Genomic DNA, 16,352 nt, shown 5'->3' on the forward strand with positions numbered 1-16,352 from the left:
AGTGCAATTAGAAACATAAGATGTCTCACACATTACATTACATGAATCAATTAGTGCAGGAAGGATAGTGCCCACAGACGTTGCTGGAGTGAAACTCCCAGCATTAGCTATTTTGGCTAGGGACCAAGGAAGGATCAATCCAATAACATCTGGAAGGCTGCATTTTGTCTAGGATGTAATGAAGTCAAAAGGTAGAACTGGTGCTCAGCACTCAGGCATTGTCTGAGGTCAGAAGGGGATGTATTCTGACCTTTAAAAAATGGTGCTGTGCCAACATCACTCAAACTCACACTTGTTTCATTACTTGCATTAAAACATGTTTCATTACTTGCATTAAAACAAACCCAGCAAATGTATTTTCACACACCATCACTGCTTTATCAGGACAGGTATAAGAAGCTGTGAAGATATGTCCCACATTCATCCATTTAAAATCCTGAGCTTCAGCCCATCATCAGCCACAATGTCTTGCCATAAAATCTTACCTTCTTGGCACTCTTCTTCAAGTCATGAATGAATTGAACCAGGTCTCCAGGGTTCCGTATAACTTTGAAGTGTATTTTTTTCTTGAAATCTAGAAAGATGCAGGCACCATATATTAGATTTTCCTGGGAGACCCATGGCTGGCAGGAATTCACAAAAATGCATTCAAGCAGGTACACACAAGGCTGAATTTTTAAGCCGGTAGAAGTCCCATGCAGATTTGCTTTGCATAATATATTAAACATCTGCTGATTAACGTGGGCTTGATCCTCCATTAAGCTTCTGAGCTTTCAATGAGCATTGCCCACATATTTCTCACATGTCTGTTATTTTCTTAAGAACCAGAAACATGTTTTAAAATTACAATATACATGTAGAAAGTGGAGCTGCTCAATGTGCTGAGTTTTGTGCCACCTTCCATGCTTTGGACCAGGGGTAGGCAACCTGCGGCCCGCGGGCTGGATGCGGCCCGGCAAGGCCTTGGGACCGGCCCCAGCCCAGTCCTGCCGCCGATTGCTGCCGGAGCCTTTGGCCTATCAGGAGGAGGCAAGCAAGGGGGGGCAAGCGGCAGGCAAGGGGGACAATTGTCTATAGAAGCCTCCGAAACATGCATTTATATTAACATTTTTAAAAAATCAGCCAATTTTTTGTGTGTCCTCCATTAAAAAAAAATGTGTCCTCCATTTGAAAATTTTGTCCTACATCTGTCCCAGTTTATTTATTTATTTAATTTAAAAAAAAAAAAAATTATTTAATTATTTATCTTTTGGCTTCGGCCCCCCAGTTGTCTGAGGGACAGCAACCCGGCCCCCGGCTCAAAAAGGTTGCCTACCCCTGCTTTGGACCATAGTTTTTTATATAAAACCCTTCATTTTGCTCTTGTGGAATATAACTCAATGAAGCTAGAGCATATCAAATATTAGGTTTGGATTTGGGAAGTTCTTATTTAAATCTCCAATCTCCATTTGTTTGCAAGCTGACACAGAGTAAGGTACTGCACAGGCATGTCTCAGTTAACAAAGCCTCTGACAAAGAAGCTTCTCTTTACAATAGTCTTTTTATGCCCACCCTGTGCCCCATTTCCTCCTAGTCCTCTGGCTAGCTGGAAGTTTTTACTACCTGACCAGCTACCCCACACAGCATGTTAAAAACAGGATTCATACTGGAAAAATCCTTCAAGTGCATTCTAAAAGCTTCAACATGTTTTTGTTACTTTTGTAAGGCTTAGCTGGCTTGGTTTGTTTCATTTCACAAGGACATGTAGTTAGTTCCAACATGTTGAATTGCTGTTCTTTTATTCTTGTGTGTGTGTGTGTGTGTGTGTGTGTGTGTGTGTGTGTGTGGGATAGGAACCATTCCCCATTGTTTTCATGTTGCTTCTGCCTCTGGCATCAAATTTTCTGTTAAAGAAGTAATGCCCAGGAATACATCGACATCATTAGCTGAGGCCAACCTATATTTAAATTGTTTTTATCCCACTTTGCAGATGAAAAGGCTTTCAAATAAGAATATGTACAACAAAAAATAAAATAAAATAAAGCACTCACTGACCACAGGCTTATATTTAGAATGATAAAACACAAAAGAGAAAGGGGAAGGAAAGCAAACAGAGAAAATATAAACCCAGGCAATAATTTTACAAAGTAAAATGTTGCTCTTATAAAGACCAGCTCAGGACTTAGGCTGCTGACACACTGCAGGATTAATGCAGTTTGATACTACTTTAACTGTCATGGTTCCATCCTATGGAATCCTGGGATTTATCGTCTCTTGTGGCTCACAGAGAAGACTAAATATCTCACAAAACTACAAATCCCAGAATTCCATAGCATGGCACTATAGCAGTTAAAGCAGTGCGAAACTGTATTAATTCCGCAGTGCATATGCTGTCTTAGATGCAGTATTCTGGTCTATTGATTCAACTTATATTAGAAGAAGTGAAGCTCAAATTGTGAACTTTATTTTAGGAGAGGCACTCAGAGATGGGATCTAGCTAACTAGAGACACTTTCAGCTATTCAGTTGTGAAGCAACACCTTTTGGGAAGAAAGGGGAAGAGAGCATGAGAGACTCCTGAATTCCTTTTGGGCTCATGTAACTTTCCCCATAGCATCCTTCTACCTCTTTAGATCCAACATACCTTTAAGCCATCGTATCTTACCTGCCAAGTGACTATCTGCTGTTTTCAGGATTGGTTCTTCTTCCTGCAGAAGAGGATGTAAGAGGAATGGTGTGAGCGTACCCACAGGAGCCACTATATTTGGGTTAAGTGGTGAAGCCTCTCTGCACTGTACAAGCCCTTGGGCTCTGCAACTCCTTTGGCCAGAGGGATTCACTTCCCATGTTTTCTCTGGTGGTGTGCATGCTATACATAGGATGGATGTGCATACAAAGCATTCATTCATACCCAACAAATATACCTATTTTTTGGCATTTAGGAACTGTATGTTGTGGCTTCTGTTCTGGAGCTGGTGTTAAACCCAGTAGCAGCCAGTAATATCCGTCTGACTGAACGAAGTTCTTATCTAACCTGTCCCATCTCAGGGCACCTAAAAGAAGCACCGACACCCTCTACACTCTCTGCTGCAATCTATATCTGGCCTTTTTCAATGCCTGGGTTGGAAAATGGTGGCGGCAGCTCTTTCATGCTTCCCCTCAAAGGAGTGCTAAGAGGAACAGGGCTTTGCAAGATTTGTATAAGACATTGTATATGTTTGTCTGCTTTTCTGGGTTAACATCAGGCAAAGTTAGGATAATGACAGAATAATAATAACTGAAGTTAGGCTATAATTACTGCCAACATAGTCGACATTTTTCTGCTTTGCCTTTTCATCTTTTTTTAACATGTATGCGTTTTCTTAGCCCCATCTGCACTTGGTTATCTCCTCCACACATCACACAGCCACTATTTACCATAGTTTCCTTCTCATCCATCCAACCTTTAGGATGAGCTCAAGCAGTCATGCCTGCCAGAATCTTATAAGTCCTTTGGCATTATTTTCCTTTGCTTCATCCTTTACATCCTTTGTTATATGCCCTTAAGTTTTACCCTTGACTTATCCACAGGTCACATCAAAATCCAAAATTTTGGTCCCTAAATATGCCCTCAACTTGTATATGAGATCAACTTACAGTCAAGTATATACGGTAAGCCTGTAGAATAATAAAATAAAATATTCACTGACCAAAATCCAAATCAGGTACCATAGGATATAAACAGTGAAGTCACCCTTCTGCTTCAACTGTTACCCCCTGCTGCCCCAAAAAGGAACAAACAAGTAACTAAATATTAATGAAAAGGAAAAGTTACCTACTCTCAGGGTAAGTATACATCTTTCTATAATGAGAAAGATCACAAGTAACAGATAAGATTAAGTATTACCTTTGTTTGTTCTGGCATCTGGGTTGCTTTCCCATCTCCACGCATCACTCTCTCCCAGAAATCAGAGTCATCGTCTTGCTCAGTCTCAGGAGGAGAAGGAGAAGGAGCTGGAATCACTGAACGAACGTAACACAAAGGGTGTGAGCAGGAGAGAAGGAATGGGACATTTCAACAGTGTCTCTGCAGTACAGCTGAGACGAATGGCATTTTGAACCATACAAGTGCAGAAGTCACAAAATTTAGCACTGAGAATCTCAGCTCCAATTTGCAAGTGTTTAGCCCCAAGGCCTGTGAACAAAGGTACTACTTACCTATCTCAAAGTCAACTGACTTTAGCTGAGTAGGACACCCCAGTGATGAGACGTGTCTCAACCCTCTGCCAGCAAATACTATCTACAATTAAGGCACACTTTTGTTTCAGCATGGATCTAGCCACTAAGAATAATTAGGTGCACTGGAAGCTGTTGACATCAGTAGGGAAATGATTCTGCTCCACATTCTAGTTTGAAGAAGCTATCTGCAGCCCTTAACTGTCTTGTCAAAATAGGTTCAGTGGCTTGAGAAGAACTCAAGTCAGATTTGAACTAAAACCCTGAGCAGATCCACCACATTGCTGATAAAGGGGCCACCAGCCACCATGGATTAGGAGGCTGTTTCACCAGTGAGTTATATGACAGCTGTTCATGGATTTTATATTTTTTTAGTGGCGGGAATACATTTATGTTTGCCACACCAGGCCATACTGATGGAACAGACTAGCAAAATATGCTGGCTTCCCGGCAGCTTGGGGCCATAGCGTATGCATGATACACGGCCCCAAGCTGGAAGGAAGCCGCCCAGCCATTTACACAGCGGCATGGCATTTAGATGCCACAGGAGCACTGAAAAGCTGCAGTGGCACCAGAAAGGACACCCTGTTTCCAGTGCAAAAAGAAACAGCATTTTGCCGCTTCTTTTTGCACCGGAAAAAGGCTGGATCAGGGCTGTGGCATTTGGTTGCCATGGCCCCGATCTGGCACTCCAAGGAGCAATGTCACACCAGTCTGTTTCGGCCCATGGTTTCCCAAACATATTATGGTTCTGTGTTGTGTACATATCTTTTAGTCAGTCAATTTACCATCCATTCTGCATGTTTTAGATGAAACTTTAGCCTGGAATGATAACAGATTGTCCTTAATGGAGACTGTGAGCAATAAGCATTGGAAGCTGGTTATACAGAAAAATGTTGCCCCTTAAATTATTTCACAAACGCACATGCCCAAGGCCACTAATAACACCAAGGTGAAGATAAACTGGTTTGAATGGCTCATTCACATCATGTCTCTCTTTAAAAAAACAAATGTGATTACTGGTCTGTTTCTGAGCACCATTCAAAATGCAGGATTGCATTTCCCCCCCAGCAATTTCTGCAACCCCCAGACGGATCCAAAAAAGAGAAAGGATCCTGGGGCTGCATGAGTCTAAGAACTGATTACAATGATGTTGCATTTCAGTATTTTCATTTTATTATTTGAGTTACAACCTCCTTTCCCCCCATACTATGACCCCACAATCCAAACCTAGAGAACCCTCCTCATATTGTTCCATGTGTGGTTTTTGGTCTCTGCTATAAGATAAAGATGGTAGCCAAGTTGATCTTATATCCTATCTCACACATCACAAAACCTTGGGGTCATGAAAGATGTAACTTCTTTGGGAATTGTAACCCACTTTGAGTCCCTTACTGGGAGAAAGGAAGAGTAGAAATAAAAGAAAGAAAGAAAGAAAGAAAGAAAATAAATAAATTCCACCAGATAGGCAAAGTGGAAGGCAGTAGGAAAAGAGGAATAGCAGATTAAAAAGGTAAAAGTAAAGGTTTCCCTTCTGATTGTCATGTTGTGTTTGACTGTAGGGGGCAGTGGTCATCTCCATTACTAAGCCGAAGAGCCAGCATTGTCAAAGACAACTCTGTGATCAAGTGGCCAGCATGACTGCATGGAATGCTGTTACCTTCCCACTGAAGTGGTTCCTATTTATCTACTTGCATTTTTACATGTTTTCAAACTCCTAGGTTGACAGAAGCTGGGACTAGTGACGCAAGATCACTCCGTCATATGGTGCTTGGGTCTTGAATTGCCAACCTGGTGGTCTTGCAGATGTCAGAGTCAGCATTTTAACTGCTGAGCCAACACATCTCTGATAATACCACATTACAGGTGGATAAAGTCAGTCAACAAAGCTACAGCTCTAAGTCTGCAAGAACTAAAGAAGGTGATCAAAAATAAGGTTTGTTGGATGTCTCTCATTCACCGAGTCACCATATGCTAAAACCAATTTGACTCACGCTTTCAAGTCCACTGTTGGACTTATGGCAACCCCATGAATTTCACAAAGTTTTTTAAGGCAAGGGATACTCAGATGTGGTTTTGCCACTTCCTTCCTCTGAAAGTGTTGCCTACAGTACTTGGTATTCATTAATAATTTCCTATCCAAGTACCGACCAGGCATGATCCTGCTTAGCTTCCAAGATCAGACAGGGTCTGGAGCCGTTATAGTATTTAGGCCCTAATAACTTGATTGTATGTAATTTGGGTGACTGTTTACTCCCTCCCTGCCACTGATACAAAGGGCAATCTCTCTTCTGTAGGAAGCAGATTACCACCCTACATTGTGGGACATAGCAGGAGAAGAAAATGAGAGGGAACTATCAGAATCATTGCTTCAATCCAGCATTCCCTTTATGCCCCTTCCTCCTTGTAGCAATTACAAGCAATGGGAATGCTCACACACTATCAGGCTTCCTCCATGACCCTCACCAAGCTTAATACCATCTAATAAGCTTTTCGTTTGCTCTGCTGTGGAAGGTAAAACATTGATATTTATGAGGGATGCAACTAGGCAGCTGGTCCCTCTGACCTCAGGAATTCCTAGGAGTCTGTGATCACATAAAGACTCCTCATTCTCATTTACTCCTTCCCCTCTTTCTTCTTCTTCTGGCCAAGATGGGGGGGAATCACAACTACATGGAGCCTCTCTGTATGAAATCAGCTTTTAGCTAGAAGCCAGGTAACATTTAGTATGTATGTTTACAGGCAATTGGAATATATGTTTAAAAGCACCAAGTAAATTTTTCAAGTATATAACTGCTTGCTTGCCTTTGTCTTCCAAAAAACTAAGTTTTGTACTAGAGCTTCAACATATTTCTCTGCACAACCTATGTAGTTTATGAATCTTTATGATCTCTTGTCTTTTCCGCAAAAGGGGCTCACAGTCCAGGAAATTCTAACCTAACTGAACAAATCTCATAAACAATTGTACCTTAACACATAAAACATGTCAACATAATATACAGAACCGCAAGGAAGACCATGCTTGTTGACTTTTTAAAAATGTATATCGTCACCTATAATTTCAGACAATTACTTCACCTTAATCACCTATGCTACACTATTTATGATCGTGTTTTAGCCTCTCCAAGCAGGATGGTTTGGGCTACAGCTCTCACAAGCTCTGATCATTGAAGTAGCTGAGGCTGATGGGAGATTTAGTTCAGAAAGCACATTAGGGAAGGGCAATGTCCCTTACTGTTTCCATCTGTATCCTGAGTAACAGAGTTAGGGTCTTTCTCATTCCACAGCTGTGAATCTAGCGTTTTCAGCTCTTCAGAGATCTCCTCCACTTTGCGCTTGGTGTCAGCTGCAGAAATTTAAACAAGATATACATGTTATATACCACTGCCTCACACACGGGTGATCATTGTGGCTAATGAACAGCTGTAAGGAGTTCAATAATACAGGATTCTTTCAAGATCCCTTGGGAGTCAGTGTTCAAGAACTACCAAATTTGTTCTCTTGGGGCTGCTTGGCTTTTACTACACAGAGAGAGCAAAACAGAGATCAGAAATAAAAATTGTCCACAGAAGCACGACAATCATGGCAATCTATCTTCACATCTCTTATGGGTCTTGGATCCCTTCAAAAATCTGATGAAAGCTATGGAGTCCCTAACCACCACCCCACATGAAAATTGTGTTTAATTCTTAAAATAATAAGAAAAAAATGAAAGTCTTTTTTCCATCTAGTTCACAGGCCTCTGAGATCCTTCCATGTACCTGTAGGAGTCTATGGACCACAAGTAACATTCCCTTGGCCTTTACTAATATCTTTTTAGATTTCTAAACACTCCTGCCTCTGAGAAGAGACCCCAGCAGTGGTCATTCCATCAACCATCATAAGAGAAGCCCAAGACAGATAAGCTTTTTGATGAGTTACCTAACTACAGTATCAAAAAGGATCCATTCATAGGAACGCTATGGTTTTGCTTTGCTTGTACATATGGCTCTTAAACTTGTAGACTGTCTGCTCCTTTTATATAGTGTGGCCCTTTCATTGACTGAACCAGCACAGATAAAAACAACCCTCTTTGCTAAGGTCCCACATGATTATAGCAATCCTGTGAACTTTGTTCACCCACAAATGTCTCACACACACACACACAGTACACCATAGAAGGATGAATCCCAGTCTAACATATTCTTCAATTGCTCACGGCTGCACTCCCACCACAGAGAACAGAAAGTATGAGTGGTACCCCTTAAAACAGAGGTGTGCACCATACAACTCTCATGTGTTTTTACCTGGTGGGCCCTTCCGAAACTAAATTTCCTCCTTTCCTTAGAACAGCAGTTCCTAACCTTTGGTCCTCCAGATGTTTTGGGATTCAACTCCCATGTTTCCTGACTATTAGCCAAGTTGGCTGGGGCTTCCAGGACTGAGGTCCAAAACAAATGGAGGACCCAAGGTTGGGAACCACTGCCTTAGAACAAGGAGATTTAGACTCTTTGAAGCACCCAGAAAGTGTGCTTCACCTTCGAAACATGGCCTACATTCTGTGCATACATTTTAATTTTAAAAAACCACCAACAACTGTTTTTTGAAACCAGAGTGGGCATAAAATGACAGTTTCATGAGAAGGATGCAATGTGGATCCCGGGCAGTGGGTGAACTGCCCTGGGCCTACCAGCGTTTGCAATCTCTACCATATCACTATTTTGTTTAGCTTTGAGGTCAGATGCCTTGCTTTTTATGCCTTTGAGCATAGGTCAATCTAGGACAATTTCAGGGAGAAACACCATGGTCCAGAGCTGTAACCCTAAGACAAGAAGCCACTGAGGTACTCACACACTTGGGCCTTGACATATTCCACATATTCAGCAGGGCTCAGGGCCGGATGACAGCGGATGGTCTGAGGGGTGGCAGTGGATGGAGGCCGCAGGAATGGGTGATGGCAGATGCGGGTGGTGTGGACAGTCAGCACGTAGGAGCAGGACTGGGGCTCATCCACACGGGCAATGTAGTCACCTGAACCTTCCTCACACAGAAACTGGAATGGGGATGTGGAGAAATTCTTATTATATTTATACCATTCCTTCTATCACCACTGCAATGGTAGTGTTGGTAACTAACAGTAATAACTGTGAAATTTGCTGAAAGCCCTCAGATAGTTGTTTATGAGTTGGGGGCGAGTGGGAAGAGGCTCTCTTCAAAAAGACCATGCATGGCATCCCATTCAGTTTGCCAAGGTGAAGGGGACACTTTCACTGGTTAAAAGTTGAGATCCAGTACAAGCTCAAGAGAGATGTTTCACATTTCTACAGAACAAAGACAAGCTCTCTTTTCCTCTCAGCTGCAAACAGAGGAAATGCTCTCAAGGGGAAAGCCCCCCTTCCTTACCCTGACTTCAGCTTCCCTGGGCTTTCCATTCAAGTTACACTTGGATCCATTGACATAGGTCTGGCTGTGGTAACGCTTCAATTTGTGTTGCTTAGAAGCCTGTGATGGGAAAAGAGGAAGTGGAAAAATCTTTAAAATGATTTAGATTAATTTTACACTTTCACAGAGTTTCCCTCAGTTTCCTCTGACTAAATGCAAAACCCCCTTTAAAGCAGAAGTTGAAGATCAATTTGCTTAGGGTTGGGCTTAGATGCAAGCAGTAAGTAAAGTTTATCTCTAGTATAACATGGGGATAGATGCCCCCATCACAGCTAGCATGACTACCCTGGAATTATTCAAGGAAGACTGTGGCAAAAATACTTCCAGTGGGGTTGGAGGAAGGAAAAAGCCTATCCCCCCCACCTCCTCTTTGCTTGCAAAGGGGCTAAAAGACCAGGGTAATTAAGACAGCAAATTCATCTATTTTTAAAGCACCTTCAAAGCAATGCCAGGAAGAAAGCTCTTGGTCAGGTCCATGTGGCAAATGCCATTCAAAAGCCAATACATTTTTCCTAGCCAGAACAAATCCAGTCAAAACAAAACAACACATAACAGGAAACTTTATTTGCCCCTCTCTCTGCAGGGTACTCCAAGGCAGGTAGCTGTAACAAGAAGTGCTGTTTAAATAGATTTCTTAGGCCTTGTCTGCACTGGACAGAATACTGCAGGGGCATCCTTGAGTATCCTGGCTCCAGAGCCACTCCGACTTCCCCTCGTTACCCGCCTTTCTATTTCTGTATCAGAGCGGCTGTCTGCATGGTCATCTCACTGATCCTCCCAGTGTGCCACTGCCAGTGTGTGTCACTCGCTTCTGTGGTCAGAATGAAGCACCCAGCAACAACCATGTGGCCTCAGAACGACTGGTGACAGCGACAAATGTGCCAGGAGATTCACCAGGATGCCCATGCAGAAAGCCACCTCAGCACAGGAACAGAAAGATCTGGATCTTCCAGGGAGATAGAGAGTAAGAAGTGAGTTTTTAAAATCTGTTACAAGGGTGTTATACCCCAGTTCTGGTGCTGAATGTGCTGGATGTTATTTGGACTGTTCACACTAGAATGTAGTATAATGCCAGGACAAGCAGGAATATGGGCCTTTTGGTCAGTGCAGACAAGGCTGTAGTTTGCTTCTCAGATTATATTCTTTAAGAAGGTCACAAACATCACTACAATTCAGTTATAAAAGCACCTTAAAATTTAAATGATTTTAAAATAAGCCCCTTAAAATTAAAAACAATGCAAATACGAGTTTCTAACATCAACAATATAATAAAAACATTTTAATTAAGGAGACAGAAGACACAAGATGTTTTGTATGTGTGTGTTCTGTAGGCAGGTAAAGACTTTTGTTTGAGCAAGTCTTTGAAGGCTGAACGCTGTGGGGGCAAAGAGGGAGTAGAAAGGGTGTAAGGGTGAAATTAAAAACACTGCATGATACACGGAACAGAGGAGGATTAGGGCTCCCAAATCTAAAACTCTACTTTGAAGCATGTTGTTTTTGGTGGATGAAGGATTGGGTTTCCTTAAAAAATGAAGAACTTTTAGAATTAAAAGATGGGATAAATCTAGGATGGCACGCATATCTGGCTTACGAAAAAGATAAACAAAAGAGAAATTCCTATAATCATGCCATTAGAAAACCACTGATTAAAGTATGGGACAAATACAAAAAAAGAAGCTTATCAAAAATGAGAGGTTGGGTCTCACCATTGGAGGCCTTTTATAGGAAGGAAATGGCCAAGCCCAAATCATGGTACACATACGATCATATACTGGAGGTTAAAAATGGCAAGATAGAATTGAAAACTAAAGAACATCTTACTGAATTGGGATGGGATATAGGATGGTTTACCTACAGGCAAATAACTGAAAGATATAAAATGGATTTAAGATTATACGGGTTTGATTTGAAAGAAGATAAATGTGACCTAGGGAAAATATTTATGAAAGAAGAAAACAAATTAATTGGTAAAATTTACAAAACCCTACTTGAACTAGACACGGAAGATAACTATATAAAAGAACAAATGTTATCCTGGGCAAGGAATATTGGCCATCCCATACAACTTGACCAATGGGAAAAGGTTTGGTCAAAGGGCTACAAATATACGGTCTCTCAAAGTTTAAGGGAGAATTTTTACAAATTATTCTATCGATGGTATCTATCGCCAGACAAGATTTCCAAAATGTTTAAAAACAGTAATCCAACATGCTGGAAATGTAAAAGGGAATATGGTTCTTTTTATCACTGTTGGTGGTCCTGCAATCTGGTCAAAGATTATTGGAAGATGATTAATGACACAATTGGTGGGATATTAGAGGAAAGAATCCAACTTAAACCAGAATTTTACCTACCGTACTAGAAATGTTTGATGAGACACTAGAAATAAAATATGGCAAAGTACTATTCTATATGGTTACAATGGCTTGCATTTGTCTTGCTCAAACATGGAAAAGCGACAATATTCCAACAAAAGACGATTGGTTAATAAAACTTTATTTTTTTTTAATTGAATTTTAATTATAAATACACGTAACAAAACAAACTAAGACATACACATAAAACATATTACAACACAATAAAGGAACATATCAGCTTTCATCCATCCATTAGTCATATCTTAGATCTTACATCAAAGTTTACATCATGTATTTTACACTTCCATAGTGATCTCCACCATTCTTGTTTATCTCGTATAAGTTTGTTTCCTCTTCTCTAATTTTCAATTGTTGTACCAGTTCTTCTAATAACAAAGTGTATTTCAACATCAATGTGATATATCAGAAAAGAAAAAAGAAAGTCTGCGCTCTGCAGGTTCCTCCTATTCAGAATAACTATTATACCAAACCTTAAGTCTATTTTATCCTTGTCTTTCTTTATTATTGGTGTTCGCTATTTCTCTAGTCTTTCTGCCATAAGCACATATTTATTATCAGATTATTTTCCCCTTTATATACTTTTTCACGCATAGCCATTCCTTTTCTCTTTCACATATTGTTTCTGTTTGGGTGTTTTTCAAACGAGCCGTTAGAATGTCCATTTCCATTGCTTCTAATAGTTTATGAAACCATTCTTCTTTTGTGAGTATTATAGGTTTTTTCCAATAGCTGGCGTATACTATTCTGGCTGACGTTAACGTATAGAGATTTATTCTTCTATATTTCTTCTCTAAACTTTTATCCATTATTGTGGTAGTCATGTTCAGCAAAAAGAGGAGGGGATCAAAGGTGATAGGAATTTGGAACATGTCTAATATTGCACAGTGAATTTCTTTCCAGTATTGACCAGCATATTTACATTCCCACCACATGTGGAAAAAATTAGCATTGGGTTTCTGACATTTCCAACATCTTGCGTTACCTGCCTTATATATTAAGTTTAGTTTATTCGGTGATATGTACCAGTGGTAGTACATCTTCAAGAAGTTTTCCTTGTAATTTTGACATAGTGTATACTTGCTACTCTCTCGCCAGGTCTTTTCCCAATTTTCCATCTCTATAGGTTTGCCAATCTCTCTTGCCCATTTTATCATTGTATCTTTAACTGTTTCCTGTTCCAAAAATCTTCTGTTTATAACTTTATAAAACTTGGACATATGTCTTCCTTTCTTATCAAAAAATATTTCGTCCATTTCAGATTGGTTTTTTATACTCAGATTTATTTTATCTATTTTGAATCTTTCTCATAGTTGCCTATACAGGTACCAATCTTCCAGTAGGCCTTCTGTTTTCATAAGTTGTATGGACTTAAATTCCCCTGTTTTTTCTAGGAGTTCTTTATATGTTAACCATCGTGAAGAGCCATATGTTCTAGTTCTTTGGAATAAGGCTTCTTGGCTAGAGACCCATAGAGGTAATTTGGGGAAGAAAAGTTCCTTGATTTTTACCCAAACTTTTAATAGAGAGTTTCTTATAAAATGATGTGAAAACACTTTGTTCGCTTTGATTTTATTGTACCACATGAATGCGTGGAAATCGAATTGTAACTGTGTGCTTTCCAATAGCAATAATCTTTTATTTTCCAATTTAACCCAGTCTTCAATCCAACATAGGCTGGACGCATAATAGTAGGCTTTAAGATTTGGTAATGCACATCCACCTTTTGATGTTTCTTCCGTTAGTACTTTCCATTTTATTCTTGCATTCCGGCCATTCCAGATGAATTCCGTTAATTCTTTCTGCCAATTGTCTATATATTTCATATGGGAGATAACTGGTAGATTTTGAAATAAGAAGTTTAGTCTTGGAAGCACGTTCATTTTGATCGTCGCAATTTTTCCCAGGAAAGATAGTTTGAGTTTAGACCACTTTCCCAGATCTTCTTTAATTTTCTTCCATGTCGTGATATAGTTATTATTGAAGAGATCAATGTTCCTTTTTGTTATAGTGATCCCTAAATATTTAGCTTTCTTTGCAATTTTATAGCCTGTTTTTTCAATAAGTTCTTTTTCTTCAATTTCTGACATGTTTTTGGTTATTATAATTGATTTTTCCTCATTGATCTTAAATCCTGAATGTAAGCTATATTCATGTAATGAGCTTTTGAGATGTGGGATACTGGGGATAGGATTTTCTAAGTACAAAATGATATCATCAGCAAAGGCTTTTATCTTGAACTGTTGATCTTGTATCTTGACTCCTTGAATCTTTGGATCCGCCCTTATTTGATTACATAGGATTTCCAGGGTTAAGATAAACAATAGAGGGGACAGGGGACAACACTGTCTAGTTCCTCTCTCTATCTTAATTTCCTTTGTTCTTGTATTGTTAACTATTATATGGGCTTTCTGCTCCTTATATACAGCTTGGATCCATTTCAAGAAGGTTTCACCTGCCTCTATTTTTTTTAGGATATCAAATATAAAGGACCATCTGACCCTATCGAATGCTTTCTCTGCGTCTAATAGAACCATTGCTAATTTTTTCCCACTGTGATGTTCAAAATGCTCTAATATATTAATTGTGCTTCTTATGTTGTCTCTCATTTGTCTTCTTGGCAGGAATCCACTCTGGTCTTCATGGATTAATCGATTTAGTATTTCTTTCAATCTTTCTGCTAATATTAAAGTGAATATCTTGTAATCGGTATTAAGCAGAGAGATCGGTCTGTAATTTTTTGGGTCACTTCTTTCTTTGTTTTCCTTTGGAATTAGTGTGATGTAAGCATTTTTCCAAGATTCAGGAATCCCATGTTGTTTTATATCGTTCAATGTGTCTTTCAACGGGTTAATGATTATTTCTTCCAGTTGTTTATAGTAAGCTGCTGGAAGGCTGTTTGGCCCAGGAGTTTTATTTAGTCGTAGTTTTTTGATTGCTTGTGATATCTCAGCTGTTGTAAATTCTTTATTTAATATGCTCCTCTCTGCTTCAGTCAAGGTAAATAGCTTCTGGTTCTCTAAATAGTTGGATAATCCACTTCCTTCCTCTGAGTTTTCTGGATTAGCTTTATATAAATCTTGAAAAAATTGTCTAAAAGTTTCGTTAATTTCATCTGGGTCTGTTATCCTTTTATCCTTATTTTTCAATTCTAGAATCATTTTCCGGCTTTCCGTTTTCCTCAGTTTATTTGCTAATAATTTCCCCGCTTTATTTCCAGCTTCGAAGTGTCTTTGTCTCACTTTTTAAAGTTTTTTTTTAATCTCCTTCAGTGTCAGGAGTCTTAATTGATGTTGTAGTTGTTCCATTTCATGTTTTAGTTTTTTGTCACCTGTCATCTTCCAAGCTTTCTCTTTCATCATCAGCTCTTCCACTATTTTCCTTTCCTTTTCCGCATCTTTTCTTTTAATCTCAGATTGTATTTTAATAAATAACCCTCTAATTACAGCTTTGCTGGCATCCCACACCAATTTATTTTTTAATTCTTCTGTTCTGTTTTCTTCGAAGTAGAATTTCAATGCCTTTTTAATCTGATCTCTGATTTTTCCATTATTTAAAAGTGTGCTTTGTAATTTCCAGTTGCTTTGAAATTTTGTTTCATAGAATTTTAACATAATTGGATTATGATCAGATGTTTGTTTTGGCAATATTTCCATGTCCTGAATCTGGTTAGCAATCTTTCTGGTTATCAGGAAAAGGTCAATTCGAGAAAAAGAATCATGACGTTCTGAGTAGAAGGTGGGGCCCTGCATCTCCTTATATTTATATCTCCAAATATCTATCAATGTATAATCATCCATTAATTCAAAAAATGTGTGGGGCAATTTACCTTGATTTTTCCGGATTTTCCTCCCTCTATTAGATTTCCTGTCTTGTTTGGGTTCTATGACAGCATTAAAGTCCCCCAACAGTAATAAATTTGCATATTCCATATTTTTTATTTGCTTATGAAGATTTGCATAATATTTACTCTGGTTATTCATGGGAGCATAGATTCCTATTACTAATATTAGCCCATTTTGAGTTTGGACTTCTACTGCAATATGTGAACCATTCTTATCTTTAAAAGCTTCTTTCGCTTGATATTTTCTATTTATGTATATCACGACACCTCCTTTTCTTTTCTCAGCTAGAGACGCAAAACATTGTCCCAACTTGGGGTTCCTGATATATTTGTTGTCTTCTTCTTTTATCTTGACTTCTTGAATACATAATATGTCACCTTTTGTTTTTTACAGGTAGTGGAATACTATACTTCGTTTGTATTTTGAATTAATTCCCTTGATGTTCCAGGAAATTATTTTCATCTTTCACTTTTTGTTGTTTCAATTATTATTGTTAGTGTTATTGATTTTGTTCCACC

The 16,352-nt window shown here is 39.2% G+C and overlaps 1 protein-coding gene across 3 annotated transcripts in view; it reads right to left on the minus strand.

The window, feature by feature from the left end:
- The window catches only part of LOC149322718 (protein OS-9-like), a 43,968-nt gene that overhangs the window by 8,671 nt on the left and 18,945 nt on the right, over nt 1-16,352 (minus strand). For all 3 annotated transcript variants that reach the window (XM_089482000.1, XM_089482005.1, XM_089481994.1), the window contains exons 5-10: nt 9,576-9,674; nt 9,024-9,225; nt 7,429-7,539; nt 3,865-3,980; nt 2,644-2,686; nt 486-574 (exon numbers count right to left, since the gene is read on the minus strand). In XM_089482000.1, the coding sequence (XP_089338126.1) occupies nt 486-574; nt 2,644-2,686; nt 3,865-3,980; nt 7,429-7,539; nt 9,024-9,225; nt 9,576-9,674 (660 nt within the window). The remainder of the gene's footprint in view (nt 1-485; nt 575-2,643; nt 2,687-3,864; nt 3,981-7,428; nt 7,540-9,023; nt 9,226-9,575; nt 9,675-16,352) is intronic.

Source organism: Sceloporus occidentalis, unplaced genomic scaffold, assembly GCF_023333645.1.
Source record: "Sceloporus occidentalis isolate IW3139 unplaced genomic scaffold, rSceOcc1.0.p SCAF_1, whole genome shotgun sequence".
Lineage (NCBI taxonomy): Eukaryota > Metazoa > Chordata > Lepidosauria > Squamata > Phrynosomatidae > Sceloporus > Sceloporus occidentalis.